This window comes from Botrytis byssoidea (genome assembly GCF_014898295.1).
Source record: "Botrytis byssoidea strain MUCL 94 chromosome Unknown BBYS_029, whole genome shotgun sequence".
NCBI classification, from domain to species: domain Eukaryota; kingdom Fungi; phylum Ascomycota; class Leotiomycetes; order Helotiales; family Sclerotiniaceae; genus Botrytis; species Botrytis byssoidea.
The window spans coordinates 130,368-150,107 of NW_024065870.1; the positions used below are offsets into that span (position 1 = coordinate 130,368).

At 43.7% G+C, this 19,740-nt stretch overlaps 8 protein-coding genes across 8 annotated transcripts; 5 read left to right on the top strand and 3 right to left on the bottom strand.

The window, feature by feature from the left end:
- Positions 1-604: 604 nt before the first annotated feature.
- On the top strand, positions 605-1,678 carry EAE97_010617 (uncharacterized protein; the record flags this gene model as incomplete). The annotated part of the gene is made up of 1 exon (XM_038881132.1): positions 605-1,678. One exon carries the CDS (start codon positions 605-607, stop codon positions 1,676-1,678), a length of 1,074 nt encoding a protein of 357 aa, XP_038727993.1.
- A 295-nt stretch (positions 1,679-1,973) lies between these two features.
- On the bottom strand, positions 1,974-5,040 carry EAE97_010618 (uncharacterized protein; the record flags this gene model as incomplete). Its single annotated transcript, XM_038881133.1, has 3 exons — positions 1,974-2,300; positions 2,467-4,421; positions 4,482-5,040. 3 exons carry the CDS (start codon positions 5,038-5,040, stop codon positions 1,974-1,976), a joined length of 2,841 nt encoding a protein of 946 aa, XP_038727994.1.
- Positions 5,041-5,548: 508 nt separating this feature from the next.
- Positions 5,549-5,717, top strand: EAE97_010619 (uncharacterized protein; the record flags this gene model as incomplete). The annotated part of the gene is made up of 2 exons (XM_038881134.1): positions 5,549-5,595; positions 5,639-5,717. 2 exons carry the CDS (start codon positions 5,549-5,551, stop codon positions 5,715-5,717), a joined length of 126 nt encoding a protein of 41 aa, XP_038727995.1.
- A 156-nt stretch (positions 5,718-5,873) lies between these two features.
- EAE97_010620 (uncharacterized protein) lies at positions 5,874-7,316 on the top strand (the record flags this gene model as incomplete). The annotated part of the gene is made up of 2 exons (XM_038881135.1): positions 5,874-5,945; positions 5,997-7,316. The coding sequence occupies 2 exons, from the start codon at positions 5,874-5,876 to the stop codon at positions 7,314-7,316; spliced, it is 1,392 nt and encodes a 463-aa protein (XP_038727996.1).
- A 643-nt stretch (positions 7,317-7,959) lies between these two features.
- Positions 7,960-9,310, top strand: EAE97_010621 (uncharacterized protein; the record flags this gene model as incomplete). Its single annotated transcript, XM_038881136.1, has 3 exons — positions 7,960-8,157; positions 8,207-8,504; positions 8,553-9,310. The coding sequence occupies 3 exons, from the start codon at positions 7,960-7,962 to the stop codon at positions 9,308-9,310; spliced, it is 1,254 nt and encodes a 417-aa protein (XP_038727997.1).
- Positions 9,311-10,212: 902 nt separating this feature from the next.
- Positions 10,213-12,082, top strand: EAE97_010622 (uncharacterized protein; the record flags this gene model as incomplete). The annotated part of the gene is made up of 4 exons (XM_038881137.1): positions 10,213-10,342; positions 10,402-10,502; positions 10,558-10,758; positions 10,820-12,082. The coding sequence occupies 4 exons, from the start codon at positions 10,213-10,215 to the stop codon at positions 12,080-12,082; spliced, it is 1,695 nt and encodes a 564-aa protein (XP_038727998.1).
- A 441-nt stretch (positions 12,083-12,523) lies between these two features.
- Positions 12,524-14,172, bottom strand: EAE97_010623 (uncharacterized protein; the record flags this gene model as incomplete). The annotated part of the gene is made up of 2 exons (XM_038881138.1): positions 12,524-13,737; positions 13,851-14,172. The coding sequence occupies 2 exons, from the start codon at positions 14,170-14,172 to the stop codon at positions 12,524-12,526; spliced, it is 1,536 nt and encodes a 511-aa protein (XP_038727999.1).
- An 837-nt stretch (positions 14,173-15,009) lies between these two features.
- On the bottom strand, positions 15,010-19,679 carry EAE97_010624 (uncharacterized protein; the record flags this gene model as incomplete). The annotated part of the gene is made up of 3 exons (XM_038881139.1): positions 15,010-16,373; positions 16,450-19,343; positions 19,396-19,679. The coding sequence occupies 3 exons, from the start codon at positions 19,677-19,679 to the stop codon at positions 15,010-15,012; spliced, it is 4,542 nt and encodes a 1,513-aa protein (XP_038728000.1).
- Positions 19,680-19,740: the final 61 nt, after the last annotated feature.

Consider the following 19,740-nt stretch of genomic DNA (forward strand, 5'->3'; position numbering starts at 1 on the left):
TTATGGTGGTATCTAGTCAGTTCGAATGATTTCCTAAATTCCCTTATCTTCCTCGAATTCCCACTTCTATCTTGGATGACCTCTCGAAATCAAGATGTTTTCTCGCTTATCCACGCTAAAAGCGGGAGCTAGATATTTAAGCTTACCTAGTAGCCAATATGACGCCCATGGGGAATCTTCATCTTCTCTTCTTTAAATTTCCCACAAACTATTTAATCTTCTCAAAAATCTTCTTGTTCTATTTTATTCTCTCCCTTCTTTCTTTACTGTTTCTCAATCCATTTCTACTTAATATTCTAATACGATTTTAATCTTCACAACACTTGAATTCCTTTCTATTCCATCATTGAATCCATATTAATCTTTCGTAACATCTGTATACTCCCTTCAGACTTCAAACGACCAAATAGATTTTAATTTATCCCATCATATTTCATTATTCTCGGTATATTCTTATATAACATCTCGGTCAAATCTTAAATCTTCTAGCATGGAGAAAACAAGCGCTTTCCATCCTCTATTGGTGCCATTTACAATTGTATGTTGTGCTTTAGTTGCAGCATTATTGTACATGTTTGCTCCTCATTCTTGCTTGCAGTTGATCATGGAGGAATTCGGATTCGAATCTAACTCTGAAAAGAGGCGTAAGAATTTGGAGTTAATGATTGAGAATTTTGAGTCAATCATTGCGAAAGTGAAGTTAATTCAAGAGAAACCACGAATCGCCCGCAGATATAGCACTACTGGTTGTCCCTCAAGTTCTTTATCACCGATTTACAACAGTAGCAAATCTCAGATTTTCCGTAGGCAAAGCACTGTCGATCTACCCTCGAAAGCTTTGTGGTCGAAACCACTGTATAAACCAGCCTCTTTAGTGGGTATGCCTCCCGAAATTCGCCTCATGATCTATGATCATATTTTCCCATCCAAGTTTGACGCAATGAGTTCGACTTGTCGTCCTTCGAACCATAGCCTTCAACTACCTGGAAGTTGTGCAATCAACAAGTTGACAGGAAGACCGTTCAAATCACCGTTGTTGCAAGTTCATCCGAAAATCTATCGAGAAGTTAAGGAACTTTTATGGAACCGTGCTGTCTTTGGACTTGGGTGCATCAATAATACACATAGTTCACTCATATCTATGAGTTGGATTTCTCGTAGACTCATCAGAAACATCGAAACATGTTTAGACATTGATTGCCACTTTCAACTTAGTCTGTCAAACATGTTCAAATCAATCTCAACGATGAACGCAATGGCTCGAGATGGGCTTTTGCAATCTATAACTATATTTATACCGCCTATTCAACTTCGGCTTATTCTGGAAGCGAAATTGAATGGCAAATACCAGTTTGCTCAATTGCGATCGCTCGGTAATGCACGAAATTGGTCATGCAAAATCATTATAAGAATACTATATTTCGAAAGTTACATAGAACTTCTCAATCCCATGGTCAAGCCCCTAGTATACGATTCTCGAATTGATATTTCAGAGGACAAGATTATTCAATACTACAAAGATCTGTTCGGGGAGTTGAATCAGGCTTGGGGTGGAACACTTTATCTTGCAGATACGTTGGTTTGGGAGAATGGTCGTCACGTCTACAAAACTCCCCCAGCAACAGTGGGTATTCGAGACGCATTACACCTCAGTCGATGTGGAAAGGGAGTGCAGTGACAGAAGGGTTTCCTAGGTGTCGGCATTATCGATCATGTGATCACAGAGGGCATTGTATTAGCTAGCGAGGCGATAGCGCTTCCCTATATAAGTACTAGCTTCCTATAGTTAATAATGATCAAGAACGATTACAACCATAATGAACTAAAGCACTTTACGCTTATTAACCGAGTTGGTACCAATACTAAGACAAAGACTTTTGCCAGGCTGTATAATTCCAGTATCCAAAGATTAGACAAGCTACTCATAAATCTCAACCTTTTGACTCGATATGACTAAATATAGATATGTATCCTCACTCTCTGGCTTCTGCAAGTCTCAGCCCATCCTCCTCAGCTAATTGATCCGGAGACATCCCATTATTCAATTTATTTATATAGACATCAAATTCTCCTGAAATCTCGATGATCTGTTTCAAAATCTCAAAATTCAACGTCGTCTTCTCCTTCGCGTTCTTCCAAGACACAAATTGCCTCGATGTCTGAATTGCATTTCGAATCTGTCGTCCATTGAGCTTATAGTCCGCCAAGTCCCACCGATGGTCTTCCAGGTCTGCAAAGTCGACTTGCGTCTCTCCAAGCTCTCGGAGCCGCGTTATGAACATTGTCCAGATATCGCAGCGCTTGACTTTTGTCAGTGATGGATAGTGCAAGGCAAGTTGAATGCGTGACTTGAACGCTTCGTCGAAAGTGCCAACACGGTTGCTAGTGAGGATTATAATACCGTCATGATATTCTAGAACGCGGAGGAAAATAGATCAAGTGCATTTCGTTTAATGTCGCTCATACTTCTTTCCTCAAGGAAGACGTCGGCTTCATCGAGCAGAACGACGCAGTTCCAGACTTTACCAAGTCTAGCACTGAGTTGAGGTACTGCTCGACTTCTTCAGGCTCCGATCCAATGTCTCCACAAGTGACCCTATATAGAGGCTTCTCTGCAATTTCAGCAACACTCTCTGCAGTTAAAGTCTTGCCAGTACCCGGCCCTCCGTGTAGTAGAAGGATGAGACCATTGCCCTTTCCACTGATCAGATCTGTCGATTTCTCGGCTGCAATTTGATTGACAATCAAAGCTTCAATCAAATCCTTCGTCTTCTGCGCAAGTACCAACTTTTTGAACGCCTTCTTGTCCCAAACCACCTCAGACAACCAATCAGCATGGAGCTCAACCCATTTTTTGCGCCGCATATTATAGCCAATTATCTTTTGAGGAAGTAAGTACACGAAAATCGGATATGGAGGACTGTCTTGCGCCATGGCGTCTTCATCCAAAGTATCGGAGGCCTTTTTCTTCTCATCTTCTGGCTGGGCCGCCTGATTTTTCTTCTCCTCTTCTGGGTGGAGCTCGCGAAATGTCTTCATGTCGATCATATATCTCTCTTCACTGGCGCCGTGTAAATCGCCGCGGCCTTGCTCCTGATGTGACACAAATTTCCTCTCTCTACACTTCCAAAACATTTCTCCGCGACTTTGAAGTATTTTTCTATCCTCATCACTGGCATATGCAATTGATCTGATATTCAAATCTTTGATAGCATATTCTGTCTTTTCACTTCCGTCTATTTCTAATGTAAGCCGAGTGCTGACACGGTTGAAGGCGCCGTCAAATGACCACGAGCGGACGTCCATGGTATACTGTGAGCTAGGTTTGTTCTTCCCATCTTCCTTCAGACTTGCTGTAATTGAGGTGCTATCATGCAGCCAAGTTACAAACATATACCCATTTATGTCAGAGCCCGTGCCTTTCACCAGTACGTCTCCTGGCTTGAACAGGTACTTGACATATGGTATAGCAACGCGGGATTCCTCAAACATGGCGTCCGCAGTGTCATATTCTTCTCCATAGTTCTTGTAGATGTAATCGATCATGAGCTTTAGCTGTCGGACCGTGCTGGGATCAGAGGTGTCCTCTATTGAATCTCCGATAACTGCTCGCGAATGGTAGATGAAGACAAATGGCGACGGGAGCTCTGTCCCACCTTTCTCAAACCATACTAGCAGATCTGCATATTCTGGCTTCGACTTTAGTATTGACTTAATTGCCTCCGTGAGATGTTCTGACACTGCAAGTATTTTCTCTTCTTCATGTACTGGTGACTTTGTAATACCACTGTTGTTATTTGTTGCTGCCGGCGCGACCATCCCTTTCCTCGTTGGTATGTCTTTCTCCTTGTAGTCGCGAAACACGATAAAGCTAATGTCGGTATTTTTTTCAAGAAAATCCCGCAAGTTGAACAGTGGTAGCCTCGACCTCAAAATTCGCGTATCATTATGTCCCATAACCCATTCTGGGGGATCAAAGTACATACGCTCTTGTTGCCCCTTGATGAGATGTAATATCAGGTACCTGTTTGGTTCCTTGGCTTGCATGGTCTGTAATAGATACTCTCGAAAGGCTTGTACGTTATTTAAAGATTCTGAAGGAATGCCCATCGCGATAGCATCGATCCCCAAGGCTGAGAACAGATCGACAACGGAATCCAATTGGGGGGACAAAGGTTCATTTTGAATATGGGAGAAAGTACTGTGCATCGGATGGGAAGCTTGCCGACGATTCATAGCCATTTGCTGTTGGTTTTGCAGCGCCATTTGGTGCTGGAACATTTGTTGATTCTGAAATCTTAGTGACTGTTCTCGATTGAATGCCGCGACTTGTTCTGGTTGTGATCGGTGCAGTGGCCGGTTCAGACCTCCTGGTCCTTCTGGTCCTGTCTCGCCAGGATTATAGCCTCCGAGTTGATTGTCTATTATTTGCACATCATTAGAATCACTCAAACTAGTACAAAAAAGATGGGATACCTCACCAGATATGTCGAGGTTTGATGTAGAAGCAGGCTTTGGCAATTTGGGCTTCAGAGCCAAGAGACGCCGATTCTTCTTGTTGTCGTCGGTGCTCAAATTATCAGATATCGTAATCCGAGTCTTCCCAAAGTTCTGCGGAGGAGCTAACGGATTTGCGCTCCTGGGTTCCAGCTTGGATTGCTCAGGTGCTAAAGTCCCAGATCTATCTCCAGAGTGTAGATTTAAGGGATTATTAACGGAATCTCTGCTGAATTCTGGTTTTCTGTATTTGTTGGCTCTACCTGCGGTTGTGCTTTGGTCTTCGTTTTTATCCGGTCTGGTCCCCTCGCCCTCGTCTTCGTCTTCGTCTTCGTAGTCGTCTTCGTCAACGTATTCGTCGTTGTCATCGTCATTCTTGCCCTCATCGTCTGTCTCGGATTTGTCGTTCTCGGGGTTCGTGCTACCACCAAGTCTGTGCTGCCCTGATATATTTGTCAAGCCCTTCTTCTTACTGCCTCTGCTGAGCTTCACTAGTTTGCTCAACCTCAAAGAACGCGAGACTTGGGCTATCTCAGAGTCCATGTGCCTAAGCGCTAGCAGAGTACATGTAGGTCAATAATTGTGAGATATAGCGGGGGATATCGAGTTCGGTACAGCTTTTGCTACTGCTTTTGTCCATAGGTTTCGATATCTGAAGTCGGTGACATTGTGTAGTTGTTCAGGCTGAATTCAAGAAAAAAGTGATTTATCCGAAAGAATCCATTTTTGGAAGGTGTCACGAAATGCATGAGGCGGATTCAATTAAACACCCTTCGAAGACCGACATAAGTCGCGGTCGCACCACATAAACTGCTGAATCGAGTTCACCGCGTGGGCTTGCCACCCATAAGCTGTATATCTGCAGTAGACAGTCTATCCAGTCTGGTTGGAGCCTGTCTACAGATAACGGGTTCATGATGAGGCTGACAAGCCATTTTCGAGGCGCAGTTACGGTATGCACAGCCTCGCGACGGCCTGAAGAAAGTGATTATATACTTGTCTGTCGAACATTTTATGAGATAATGTCAAAGTTCAAACTGTACACTCGAGAATGTCTGATATTGCAGCGTATGCTTCCTATTATAGCGGCGCTAACAAGTATGTCTCCTAGGGCCGTGAAAACCGCGCTAATCTTTGTTAGTAGCACTGGTTGGGCTAAGAATGTCTTTGAGGAAGCTAGAGCCGAATTTATTGCTACTCTTTTTAAGAAGTTCTTGTAGCTAGAATCTTTCTTAGACTTTAAACCGAGCACGCTTGAAGATATAGTCAAGTGTGTATCAACAGCACAACTGCAGTATGAAGACCGACGAGGAGATTCCAAGATCCGACGATGTCTCACAAGCTTTGCCCAAAAGGTACACTGCTATGGCACTGTCATGGATGCATTGGTGCAACAGTCACCAGAGTATGTTTCACTTGTATATGGTGCCATGAAGCTGGTGTCAGTCGTGTGTGAGCCCCTCAAACGCTGCTGAGAATTGTCTGACGACTTGATATAGGGTGTCGTAAATCATGAGAAGTCTCTTGCAATAATTACGGACGGATTGTGCCAAGTAGCAGACGTCCTTCCTCGTATGGAGAACACGGTGAATTTATACCCCACAGTGCAGATGCGTAAATATATGATCATGCTCCAAGCTCAGATCATAAAATTTCTCACAGTCTCACTATCCTGGTTCAAAGAGAGCAGGGCTCTTCATATTCTCCATTCAGTCACGCAGCCTCCCCAAATTCAATACAACGATCTCGTTGAGAAGATTGAAATTCTGTCGCAAAGTATCTCCATTACAGCCCAACTCAGTAGTTTTGCAGAACAGCGAGATATGCACTCTGTGACGAAGAACATCATGTCAAAGCAAGAGAGTTTAGAAGATCAGGTCGATGACAAGTTTAAAAAGATCTCCCAAGAGCTTTGTGAACTCAAGACCGCTGTGGTGACTGCCCAGACTCTCAACTCGAGCGCACAAGTCTCGATGCAACAACAACTTTCCCAACTGCAGCTGATGAGCTTCATCAACAACCTCAGCTTAAATGTTACTCTGGATCCAACAAAGAGTCTCCAGATGTATTTCTTCGCTCGCAAACGACAACACACGCGTCAAGCAGACGGCTCAGCTTTCTGGTTGGCTTCCAAAATGCAGAATTGGAATTCAAGCATAGCATCCTCACTTTTGATGGTAAAAGGAAGCCACAGACTGCGGAATGAAATGAAGAAGTTTTCTGCAGACGCCATACAACTGCTTCGAGAGTCCAACATACCTGTAATATGGGCAATAAAAACCAGCGAACCGCAGACACCGACACCAATAGGCAACACAACCACGATCGATATTATCAAAAGCCTCATACTCCAAGCCATCAACCTCAATTCATCTCTCCACACCGAGCCCAGTCTCTGTTCTCACTTACAAATGTATCTCTCCGCCAAAACCGAGGCAGACTGGTTGGTTCTCCTCGCATCTGTGCTGAAAGGCATCCCACTTTTATATATCATAATCGACATCCAACTTCTGTTCACGCCCACACCAGAGTCATCTATTGGGTTTTCTTGGCCGACGGGAATCTTTGAACTTTTCAAAGAGCTTTCAGAACGAGATAGTAAGACCGTCGTGCGCGTCTTGATGCTGAGCTATGGCTCGTCTTTTTTTACGCAAGATGATATGAGAGGGTATAGTAGAGATATTCTTGTTGTTGGAAATAAGAAGCAGGCGGCTAAGGAGATGAAGAGAGGGTCAAGGAAAGAGGCGAAAGGGCAAAGAGGTGGACAGAGAGGGGATTTGGATCTGGGGAAAATTCCGCACAGGCGGATGAAACGATGAGAAAGGGTTGAGTGGGTGGAAGGAAAGGTTAACCTTAGTCGACGATAACATTAATAAAGATTTATATTTATCTCTAACAATGTCTTAGCTACCTAGTCAATGACAACAGAAAATCAGTAGTAGATCGTTAGAATTAAGGGCAAATAGAACTTAACTTGTAGGGGTTCACCGGGGGATAACCTCTACGTGAGAGAAAAAACAGGCCGCAATTGACCATATAATTCTTTACCAGAATCTTTACATTAATTGAATTATAAATCAATTATAAATAAAATAATTGAATTTGAAATAATAAAACTAATTCTCAACCTTTAATTATATTGATATTTATTAAAATATATATTTTATTCCAAATTTGAAGAAATAAATTGTATTATTGAAAGTATTCAGAAGTGGTCAAATCCGGCCTCTTTTTTCTCCTACGTAGAGATAACCCCACGTTTCATGTAAAAATGCCTTAACCTTAATCAGGCATACACGTATGTGGAAGGTTCCGGCAAAAAAAGTTGAAGTGCGTTAAAAACATTTGTGATACTCAACTTAAATGATTTGTATTTGCCTACCAACGCTGTAATATAAAACTCGCTCTTTTGAATACTCGAGGACTAGGAAGGCGACCAGCTTCGGAAATTGAGGAAGGGCCATGTCCCTGACCTCTCGTGTTGTCAACCTGTTTTCCTCCGGATCAGCAGGTTCGCCAGCAGAAGATCGCACCAAATTTGGGATCGTTGATGATGGAGGGGAAGAAGACGTCAATGTTAGAGTGGGAAAACGACTACTTGGGTCGAAAGTCATGGCACAGGAAGAGGTCGAAGAGGAGGGACGACCACCTTATTTACATGTGAGATTTGGAGTTTTTGGTCTACAGGCAAATTACTGATTGTTTGTAGGCCATGATTGCTGGAGGTATTGGTGGAACCACGGGGGATCTTCTCATGCATTCTTTGGATACAGTCAAGACTCGTCAGCAAGGCGATCCGCATGTTCCGCCAAAGTACACCAAGCTCTCATCCTCATATTCTACCATTCTGCGACAAGAAGGAATACGGAGAGGTTTATATGGAGGTTGGGTTCCTGCTCTTCTAGGATCTTTTCCTGGCACAATTATATTCTTCGGAACATATGAGTACAGTAAGAGGCATTTGATAGACAATGGTATTCCGCCATGGCTTGCATATCTATCCAGTGGTAAGTTTAAGAAGTTTGGGTTCAATATACATTAAACTAACAATTCAGGTTTCGTTGCCGATTTTGCAGCCTCCTTCGTCTACGTACCTTCTGAGGTGCTTAAAACCCGCCTACAACTCCAAGGTCGATACAATAACCCATTCTTCAACTCTGGTTACAATTACAAAAATACAGCGCATGCCGCTCGAACGATAGTCAAGCAAGAAGGATTCTCTGCGCTATTCTATGGGTACAGAGCAACAATTGTTAGAGATCTACCATTTTCGGCATTACAATTCGCATTCTACGAGCAAGGTCAAACTTGGGCGAGAAGATGGAAAGAAAGCCGGGACATTGGATTGCCATTGGAACTCCTTACAGGAGCGGCAGCTGGAGGTTTGGCAGGAGTAATTACATGTCCTCTGGATGTTGTTAAGACGAGAATCCAAACCCAAGTCATTTCCAGCCCAGAGTCTACTCCTAAGCAGACATCAGAATCCACGAAAAACCCTTCTCAATCCACCCGTACGAAGACAAAACCTACAAACCCTGCAAAACCTACAAAACATCAAATTCGATCAATATCCACATCATCTCCTTCTACGCATACACCCCGCCCTGGTAGCATAATTCTCGATACATCTTCCGTCCCGACTGGCCTCAAACTCATCTACAAAACAGAAGGAATAACAGGATTATTTCGAGGAGTAGGACCTAGATTTGTGTGGACCAGCACGCAAAGTAGTTGTATGTTGGTGTTATATCAATACATCTTGAAGCGACTAGAAAATTCCAACTCGCAGCGGGATCAGGAATCGATCGTATAATGGAGGGAATTGGGTGAATATAAAGGGTTATAAATGATAGGACTATGTAGGATTATGTACAGCAATAATACGGTTTGCATTGGGCGGCGTTTTGGGAGGTCTTAAGATTAGACGAATAGATGATCTTCACTTTTTTGTATATTGTTCACCCTCACGAGTCTCATCTGGAAATGAATACGCAAGTCAAAGTTTGTGGGTACCGAAGAAATCGTCTTCCATCGACGCAATCTAGAAGGGGGGATTTTCTCGGAAGATTTCTGACTATATTTCCTATTATCCACCATCTCTTACCCGGCATTACCCATCCGTTTGTGCATGCAGAATGAGAATGATTACCTAGGTACGACATTTATCTTAAATCTCATTTGTTGAAATTTTCTTTAGTACCGAGTATCGGGTTCTGATGGCCCTGGTCAATATCTGAATACGGTTTTGACGTCGATCAACCTGATATCGTCTTTTTGCTTTTTAATGCTGCATTCCATCTAGTTTCTAAAAGAGACAAAAATAGGGATTTGAACTTTGAAGTCGATTTAAGCCTCGGAATGAAATCTCCATTCGTTCTTCTCCGCTTATTACACAAACTCCGCCACCAAGCTGTCACTAAGTCATGTATAACCTATTCTGAGATTCAGCGGCAATATTTCTGGTAAAGGACGCCAAAGTGTAACGATTGGGACTACTTATGTAAGTTGTACGGCATCAGGCGGGCTTGGCGCCCAGAGTCCAGGTGAAGAGGGAAATTTGGTTGTGCTGTGTGAAGTCATGCAGTGGCTAGTAAGTATTGTTTGGTGTAAATGTGTGTGATGCCAATATATATAAGTATCAAGCTAAGTTAATTCTTGTTTTTCTTGTGTCTTTATTGAGTTTTCTGTAAATCGAAAGGATAAGTCAAAGTCAGAATGAAGGTCTCATATCAAGTTTCTCTAGTTGTTGGGTTGGTGAGTGGTGTTTGGGGACAGGCGGATAATGCTTGGATTCAGGAGCAATGGGATGCTATTATTGTGGGAGCTGGACCTGCGGGAATTGTTGGTATGTATTGAAGTTTTTGTTTTTGAGAGGAAGTGTGTTTGTTGACTTTTATGTTATAGTTGCATCACGACTCTCCGAAGCTGGTCTCAAGACTCTGCTAATTGAAGGAGGTAATCAATCTTATGGAATCACGGGTGGAGATTTAGACACAAGAAGACCGGTCAGTTTCTGCCTTTTTAATTGATATTGATGAGGAATTTTCTAATCTGTAATAGGAATGGCTTAGTGGTACAAATCTCTCAAGAGTCGATGTACCTGGACTTTATAAATCCATTTTTGCAGATGGAGGAGGACTCGTGTGCGGAGCAGAAGTAAATGCTTATGGAGGATGCACTATTGGAGGAAGTTCAGCCATCAATGCTGGATTATTCTTTGAACCTCCGGCTTCGGATTGGGACTTGTACTTCCCTGCTGAAGTAAGTGATGAATTCTTGTACTTACGATATCTAAGCATTCATATGTTAACCCTGTGTCTAGTGGAATTCGACAAGCATGGATGCTTCCATTCAACGTCTGTATAATACCCAACCTTCGACTAATCTTACTTCTCAAGATGGCATTCGTTATCTTCAAACTGGATACGATGCTGCGAGAAAATGGTTGGTTGATGGATTGGGTTACAAAGATGTTGATATCAATGCTCAAGCCGACGATAAAACCAATGTATTCGGCTATCCAATCTTCGATTATGACAATGGTCAAAGAGGAGGTCCCGTTACCACATATCTGCAATCAGCTCTTCAACGCAGTAACTTCCGTCTCCAAAGCGGAGTCCGTGTAGTAAGAGTTGAACGGGATGGAGACACTGCCACTGGAGTAACAGCCCTGATCAATGGTGTCGAAACCATCATCTCAACTACACCAACAGGAAGAGTAGTTTTATCAGCCGGCGCCATTCAAAGCCCTTCTCTCCTTATGTACTCCGGAATCGGTGATGCAGAAACCCTCTCCAAACTCTCCGCTGCAGGAAAGCTATCTCCAAATCTTACCAGTGCAGAGTGGATAAACAGCACAGCAATTGGAGCCGGTCTTTTCGACAACCCAAACACATTTATTGAACTCCAAGGTGATTCCATAGAGTCTTACACTTATTCCTATGACTCCCCTCCAGCCGGCGACAAAGCTCTCTATCTCGATTCCCGCAGCGGTCCCTACTCATTCGCATCCGAAACCTCCGTTTTCTGGACCACAATCGCGCACTCCGACGGCTCCATCGCAGGTCTCCAAGGAACCATCGATTCATCCGGATACTCCGACTTCACCACCAACAACACCATCACCCTCAACGTCTACGGAACCTCGGGTCTCCTCTCATCAGGTAAAGTCATCCTCGACGATAACTTCATCCCCGGCCCCAGCGACGACGTCTACTACTCCAATCCCCGCGATGCCCAGGACATCGCCTCATTCATCCACACCCTCTTTTCCGCCCTCCCAAACTCCGGTCTCACATCCATGAACATCCCGCAAAACGCCACGGAAGCTGAAATCGAGACCTACATCACCACTTCCTCGGCATACGCACGAGGAATGGTTAATCACTGGTCGTCGAGTTGTCGACTCGGAAGCTGTGTCGATACCAATACCACGGTTATCGGCATGCAAAATGTTCATGTGGTTGATGCGAGCATTTTGGCGCCGGTGACGACGAATCCCCAGTTTGCGGTTATGGCGGCGGGAGAGTGCGCGAGTGAGTTGATTCTCGGAGTTGCGGGCGTGGAGTGCAGTTTCTGTGGATAATGATGAGTGTGAGCGCGAGTAAGCAGGTTATGGGTGTGATAAGATGGGTGTGGAGAAATAGATCCAGGCGGATAGAGGATATGGACGAGGAAATATTGGGAATAAATGGATGGGAAGGCGTTTGGAATTAAAAACCAATAAGAGTTGGATTTATATACTCTGCTTCTCGATGGGAATATATATTGGAATGTGTTATGTGCCTAGGATGGGTATACGATTGAGAGTGTTAGATACAGACATTCATTATAATATAATATCAAATATCAAAATACAAATATCAAAAGTCAGTACAGGATACGCGGGTTTGAATATGTCTTTCCAATCTATCATAACAGTAATATATATCATAGTGATTCTAAATGTGTTTTTCACCGATTGCCGATTTCCCAATTTCCATCTAAGCTCTAATTATCATTCTACTCATTGAGTCTTACAAACAAATCAATTCCTCCTCTGATGAACTAACCTCCCATTCACCCAAACTTTCATCGTATTCCGATCATCCCCATTGAAAACCCACTTTGCGACTTTCTCATCCCAATTCTCCCAGCCGAAAATATCAACCGGTCCTGTGGGAGAGACTTCTACTTCATGCGTTTCCTCTTGTCCTTCCCACTCGCCCTCCTTTCGATGCATAAGAGGTGTTCCCAAACCAATCAATTGCGCATCCCACACCTTCCCAACTTCAAACCCACCAATCCTATCCTCCATCCCCACAACCTTTGCCCCTCCTCTCGTAGCCAAATAAAGCACTTCAGGCACACTCAACGTATCTCTCTCTTTCCCATTTGTATTCTCCGATGCGCCAATCCCAGCAGCAGCACACCGACTCACACAACTTGCTTCTCTTGCCGCCGCCAAAACACTCGCGCTAAAGCCTCCACTAACATCCGTTCCCAGTCCCACATTCAATCCTCTATCTATCATCCATCTTACCCTCGCCATCCCACTAGTCAACGCACTATTACTCACAGGACAATGCGCAATACCGCTTCCTCTCTCTCTAATCAACGCCGCTTCATCCTCTCCGATGTGCACCGCATGGGCTAAGATTGTTTTCGGTGTTAAACACGAATACTTATCATAAACATGCGTATAACTATCACACTCTGGGAACAATTCCTTCACCCATTGGATCTCGGAGCGATTCTCCGAAATATGCGTTTGGATCGGAAGATCCTTTTCCCGTGCAATTTCCCCCAAAGAACGCATCAATTGCGGGGTACAACTCGGTGCGAAGCGCGGTGTCAAAATAGGCGTGATGAGTTTTCTATCCGGATCGATATTTTCGCAATGAGAGATACATTCCTTCGTTCGCTCTAAACTCTGAGTGGGGTTATCGTCGCGGTAGTATTTTGGATTGGCGCCCGAATCGCTATCCATACAACAGCGCCCGACGAGTGCTCTCTGGCCTTTTTGCAAACAGAGATCGGCGAGGAGGTTGGTGGATTCGACGTGAATGGTAGCGTAATAGGCAGCAGTGGTAGTTCCGTGAGAGAGCGTACGTTGGATTACACGGGAGTAGATAGCGCGGGCTTTGGGGAGAGCAGAGAGAGAGGCTTCGAGGGGAAAGGTGTATGTATTTAGCCAGTTCAAAAGAGTAGAGGAGCCGAAGAGACCCGAATTGGGATATTGGGGTGCGTGGATATGTGTATCTAGTAATATGTTAATCGGGTTCGTGATTTTTTTATTTTTCTGTCATAACAGATGTTTGTATATCATCTCTCGTACAAATGAACAACAAAGAAAAAACAAAAGAAAAACATACCAATAAACCCCGGAAAGAAAAAGCGTTCCTCTCCATGTGCTCCATGTTTATCTTTCGAAGAGTCCACATATTCAAAAATCTCCCTCTCATCATCAACATCCGTATCCCAACCCAATTCCCATACATCCTCTCTTAAATCCCTTGCATCTCCAGTACCATCACCACTCAGAATCTTAACAATAACTCCATGTTCATCCACAAACACATACGTGTCATGTAAAATCTCCAAATCCGTAAGATTTTTACAGTGGACAAATGTCCCATGAAAAACTTGTCTCTTGATGGATGATTTCTTTGGTGGTGACAACGAGGAGGAAGTCATGCTGGGCGTAGATGTCATGCTATTCCTGGTTTTCGAATTGCAACTCTCAATGTATTCTCAGCGAGTACCTCTCTGAATTGTCGCCGAGAAATTGTCTAGTTTGAGGTGATCAGACGTTAAGTTGTAAGGTTATCTTAATGTTAAGCTGTAGGATGTGAAATCAGAAATCTCTAATCCTCATTCAAAACTCCAATCTTAGAATTTTGAGACCAAAATAAAACTTCCAGTGCAGACAAAACTAACAAGCAAGTAAATAAGTAGTATTTTTGAATAATAACCTGGGGATCCTAAAACTCTTATGTAAAGGTGTCTCTTCAATGTTTGTTCTCACGATTTGTTTGTCTGTGGATCATCAATGATAAATATTTCGGCCGTCTCCGACACCTAAAATTAGCCTATCGGAAGCCGGCTCTAAGCTTGAAATCCCACCGCCCAGGTTCACGGGATCAGACTTAGACCCTCAGCCTCTATAAACTCTATGTAGATATCGTTGTTCTCTAGTGAATTCGGAGGCTCATTGATTGCCGTGAATAAACTGTGTATAGCCACCTGTGTAGTTACTTGCCCTTATCAATCACATTCACAATAGACATCTGCAATCACAACAATTTCAAGATAAGATTTGTAAGAATAACCTCAAGGTAATGGTCAAATATTTTGAATAATATTCTATCATAGGTGCAAATCTTATGAACAGATCATTTCCCATACCAATATATGCTTGGGTATATCACCATCATCGTCATTGCCATCAATGACCTACACCAAAACGCCCTGCAAAACTTCGCTGCAACGACTGCAACAAGTGCCACACCAAACCTCATACAGAATCCTGAACTAAATACTAGCTCTTCTCGGTGCCATGGTTCTCCTCAAGGCCTTCTTCTCCTCAGTCTCATCAACAAGCGGAAGGATTCCCTGATCTCTCATGTTCGCCAGATATTCTTGTCCAAATTTGTATCCCACCTGATAAATCTCATCGAATTTACCAAAATCAAGAGTTCCATAATCGTCAATTGGAGGTCTCATATATAGACATCCCGGAGTTGTCTTTGCTCGTTCTAGGGCGTCGACGCTGGATACATATGCTAGACGTGCTTGGATCTCAGCCAAAGTAGGAGGGTTTGGATATGATGAGAATGGATTCCAACGATTCGCGAATGCCCAGAATCCAGAGAGAGAGTCGCCAAAATTTTGTGGTATGTTATCATCAAGGCTGCCGACATCAATAGCAAAGATGATATCAGCCCCTAAGGATTTCATATGAGAAACCGTTAGGTTGTCTACGTATCCACCATCTAATAACATACTGCCTTCATCACATAGTGGCGGGAGAAGTCCAGCAAGAGACATGGATGCTCTTACGTATCTCCATGCGTATCCACTAGTGTGAATTTCTGATCGACTCTTGCTGATATTAGTAGTATTGCAGTAAAATTCGAGCCAGAAATCTTCAATCTGAGTATTGCCAAAAGTCTTGAAGATACCACGATTAAACTCATGACCAGTGGTGTAAGAAGCAGATGGATATGTCAAGTCCAATGCAAAGCGCCACATACTTGCCATGCGACCTGAGAATTTCTTCGCGCGCCCATACATTGGAACAACGTCTGCGTCGCGAGCGTATAATGCACCGATGAATGATCCAATAGAGGTTCCTCCAATGATATCGATGGGAATTCCAGATTCTTCCATAGCTCTAATTATTCCAACCTGAGCTATACCGCGTGCACCACCTCCTCCAAGCACGAGACCTATAGATTTTCCACAAAGGCGTCTAGCAATTCGGTGAAAGTCGCCTTTGAAGGGAGTTTCTGCGGAGTAAAGTGGTGACTGCCGTACGCGACGAGATGTGTATTTTTGAATTTCTGCTTGAATCACTTGTACTCGCTGTTTCAGTGCGGTTCCAAATTTTCTTGCTTGAGGATGCACTGGAATAGGACTAGTTCTAAAGTCCATCTGAACGTGATGATGTCCACCATTGATCCAGACTCGATTTCTAAGCCAAGCGCGAGTCACACCAGGTGAGGAGAAGCGGTCTGTGTGCAATAACACCAATTCTTTTCTTGCAGTAGTTTTCATTCCTAATAAGAATCGTTCGTACTCTCCAATTGCAGGCGAACCATCTGCTATACCTATCAGGAGAATGCAATCAGCTTGGCTGATACAAGTTTGCGTCCAGGGCGAGTTCACGTTTGTATCTGGAAAAAGTGTTAGTGATTATCTCGGGCGGGGATTTTCGTGAATTGTAGTGTTTCGAGAAGAGGTGTCACTGACCGGCAATATACAAAACCAACCCATACTTCTCCTCAAGATCAGCAAGGTATTGTGAGAGTTTAAGCTTCCCCATACGACTGAAAGCATGTCTACCAAGATGATTAAGAATAGCAGCTTGGTTGAGAGAAGTTACACCATTTGGTGCCCCGATTTGAGTCAAAGCATTCATTAGACGACTGCCAAATTCGACCACAGGAACTCCAGCAGTGACGGGAAGTACAGCAACAGTGCGAAGATTGACTGTCGAAGATACCTTATCATTTGTGGCACCGGTAACTTTCTCTTTAGTTTGCACGAAGACTGGCTCTTCTACCAAGGCTCGCATGCGGGACGCGATAATCTTGGAAATCTTGATCGTGATACCTGGATGTTCTTGCGCAAGACTGTTGAAGAGTGTCTTGGGAAATTTGGCAAGTTCGGTATCTCGAATCGCATGAAGTGTAGCGGGTCTTACGGATTCTGTCATAACCTCCAATTCTCCAACACTTTCGCCTTGTCCATACTCGCCAATGACTTTCATTCCAGCTCCATCATTATTGACTACAAGTCGAAGTCGGCCATTCAGAACAATATAAGTTGCATCGCTGTCATCTCCTTGATGGTAGATAACCTGTCCGGCGTTCACTTGCACCCATTCAAGTGCAAAATCAATATGTAGGATCAATCTAGGCAATAGACTGGTAAGCCGTTTAGCCATAGTTAGAAGCACAACTGGATACTTCTCGACAATTCTTTCCAATGAAGTTCGTGGTAAAAATCCTACGTAAACATCTGTTTTTGCAACAACATCAATAAACGAGCGATAAGAAGATATGGTACCGATGTAGCCTGCAATACCGCCTGGCTTGATAAGCGCTAGACTTTTTCGGTCTGCAGATTTTCGGTTTTTACCCTCGTGCCCTGAAGCATTAATTCCTGAGACACGCGATGAGCCAGTCTTGGTTCTAGATAGAGAAGGCATTGGATCATTTGCATTCTTGTTGGCTGAAGAGTGCTGGAAAGAGCTGCCCAGGACCATGGAGTCCGATTTCTCATCAACAGGAACACTGACATCTAGAAACCCATCAATAACGTAATAAAGACCGGGATTTCTTTCTCCCTGTTCCACAAGAACTGAGCCTTTTGGAAAGTAAACAATCTCGACTTCATCCTTGAGCTCTTGGGCGAGGCCTTGCGTACTTGGATAGCCACCAGCACTAACTCCACCAGATGTCACTGATTCGGTGTCATCTACAGAACCTTCGTAGGGGTCAATAAGGCCAAAGGCATTGCTAGTAAAAGAGTTGTTACCGAAAATTGCCTTCTGACGTCTTTGATCATACGAAAGCAATCGAGGGGAGCCTTCGACAGAATCCGACATACGTAGGGCATTTTTAGTGTTTGTAAGACCAATAGCTTTGAAAATACACTCCAATATGGATTTTCTGAACATGCCATCTTCATCAATGGATTCTTGGCGGTGAAGAGGAATTCGCGCATTCATTGGGCCATTGAACGGGTTTGACGTTCTTTGAGAAAGCGGACTTTGAGCATCATGATGCCATACTTGAGGATTGGAGCCTTGAGTTACACTTGAAGCAGGTTTCCTGCCAGCATGACGTGACATCTGAATATTTGTAAGAAGATCTCCGGGACTTGGACTGACGGCAGAATCTCCGCCAGGTGTTTCAAACGTCTGTTTGGACATCGACATGGACCCTCTGACTGACGAAGCATGCATTGTAGCCTCTTTTCTAAGGCTATGACTAGATCTTCGCCGTCTTCCAGCCCCAGCGTTATGTAAAGCGATACCTTTGCTGCCTTCTTCAGCTCCAATTCTTTCCTTTTCTCTTATAAACTTCTCCTTCAAGCGCTTCAATGCATCACCTCGGAGGAAATTTGGTAGTTCGTAGGTTGTGTACTTATTCATGTGCTTTTCAGTACGCAGAACCTCACTGGTTAAACCAAGATAAGAGTGACCAGTCGCAAGAGTGACTCTTTGCAATCTCGTCAAAATGACCTGAACGATGTGCGCTGTAGCTTTAGGATATACTCTGGTTAATCGACGAAAAGCACTAGCAGGAATTATAGCAATTGTAGTATCAACTGTAGCTCTGGCCACAATATCAGGGTGCACAGAAGTTGCATTCAGTCTCTTAGGCCTAGATCGACGTTGGTAAATGTCGGCTGCAGCGTCTAATGACAACGGGGGTATTCTTCCATTAACCGTTGTCGAAGAAGTACGACGATTCCTATCATCCCTTTGGCCATCCTGACTAGGAGCCCCGTATATTGGACTTGTGGGAAGTGATGGAGGAGCATCGTGGCTATATTCCTGATGATCAGGAGTACCATTTCCATCGAAGTCGTCATCATCAGAATGTCTCAATTTGACATCTTCTGTAAAAAGTGAAAGTATAGAAAAGAGAGACGACATAGGTGCACCATTTCTAACCTCAGTCAATAACTGGTAGCCCTGGTGCCCACTGCCTCGGTGAAGGCCAGATCCACTATCTGAATCTTCTCGTTCGTACGACATAGGATCAGTATCCGATCCACGTCCCTCTCGAGCCGACTTGACAAAGATTTCCACTAATCCATCAACCACTAGACAGAATCCCTTTTCCTCCTCAAGGTTCAAGGTTTCACCAGCTATAAGCTTTCTCGTTTGCATGGAGCGTGTGAGTTCGTGGAAGACTGGGCGTTCCAAATAACCAAAGATCTTGATGGCGCTCAGAAACTCATCCAGGTAATTAGAAAACCCTGACTTTGATCCTTCATCTTGCGTGTCTGGATAGAGGTCTATTTGGGGTTCCTTTCGCTGAGGTTCCGGAGGTAATCGAGAATACATATTCAGAAATCGATATCTTACGAACCAACTCATGGTTGACACAAATGCCACCATGATCAACATTCTATAAAGCACGCAGTTAGCAAACACAGTATAGTAAATCGAGTGGCACATACAAAGTAGTAGCATTCATGGTAAATGTCAAGCTAGTTGAGAACAGCGTAAAGAGGAAAGTCGGCATCGTAATTGTCGTGAAAGTTATAACCCAGTAAAGAATTCCAGGAATCACTCTGATGAAAAACATGATCATTTTTCCAATGACTCCAAATGTTGATCCTGCCACTGCAACATCTGTTTGATTTGTTGGTATACCTGTAACTGATGCCATGGCTGAAGCTATTGTCGAGTCCATGGAGCTCACAGAGCTTCCCACAAGGGAGGAAACCGTTTCAGAAGACATGACTCCGGATTAAAAGATTGTAAATTATTTAGCAGAATCGACTGCTATTCATAAATACTCC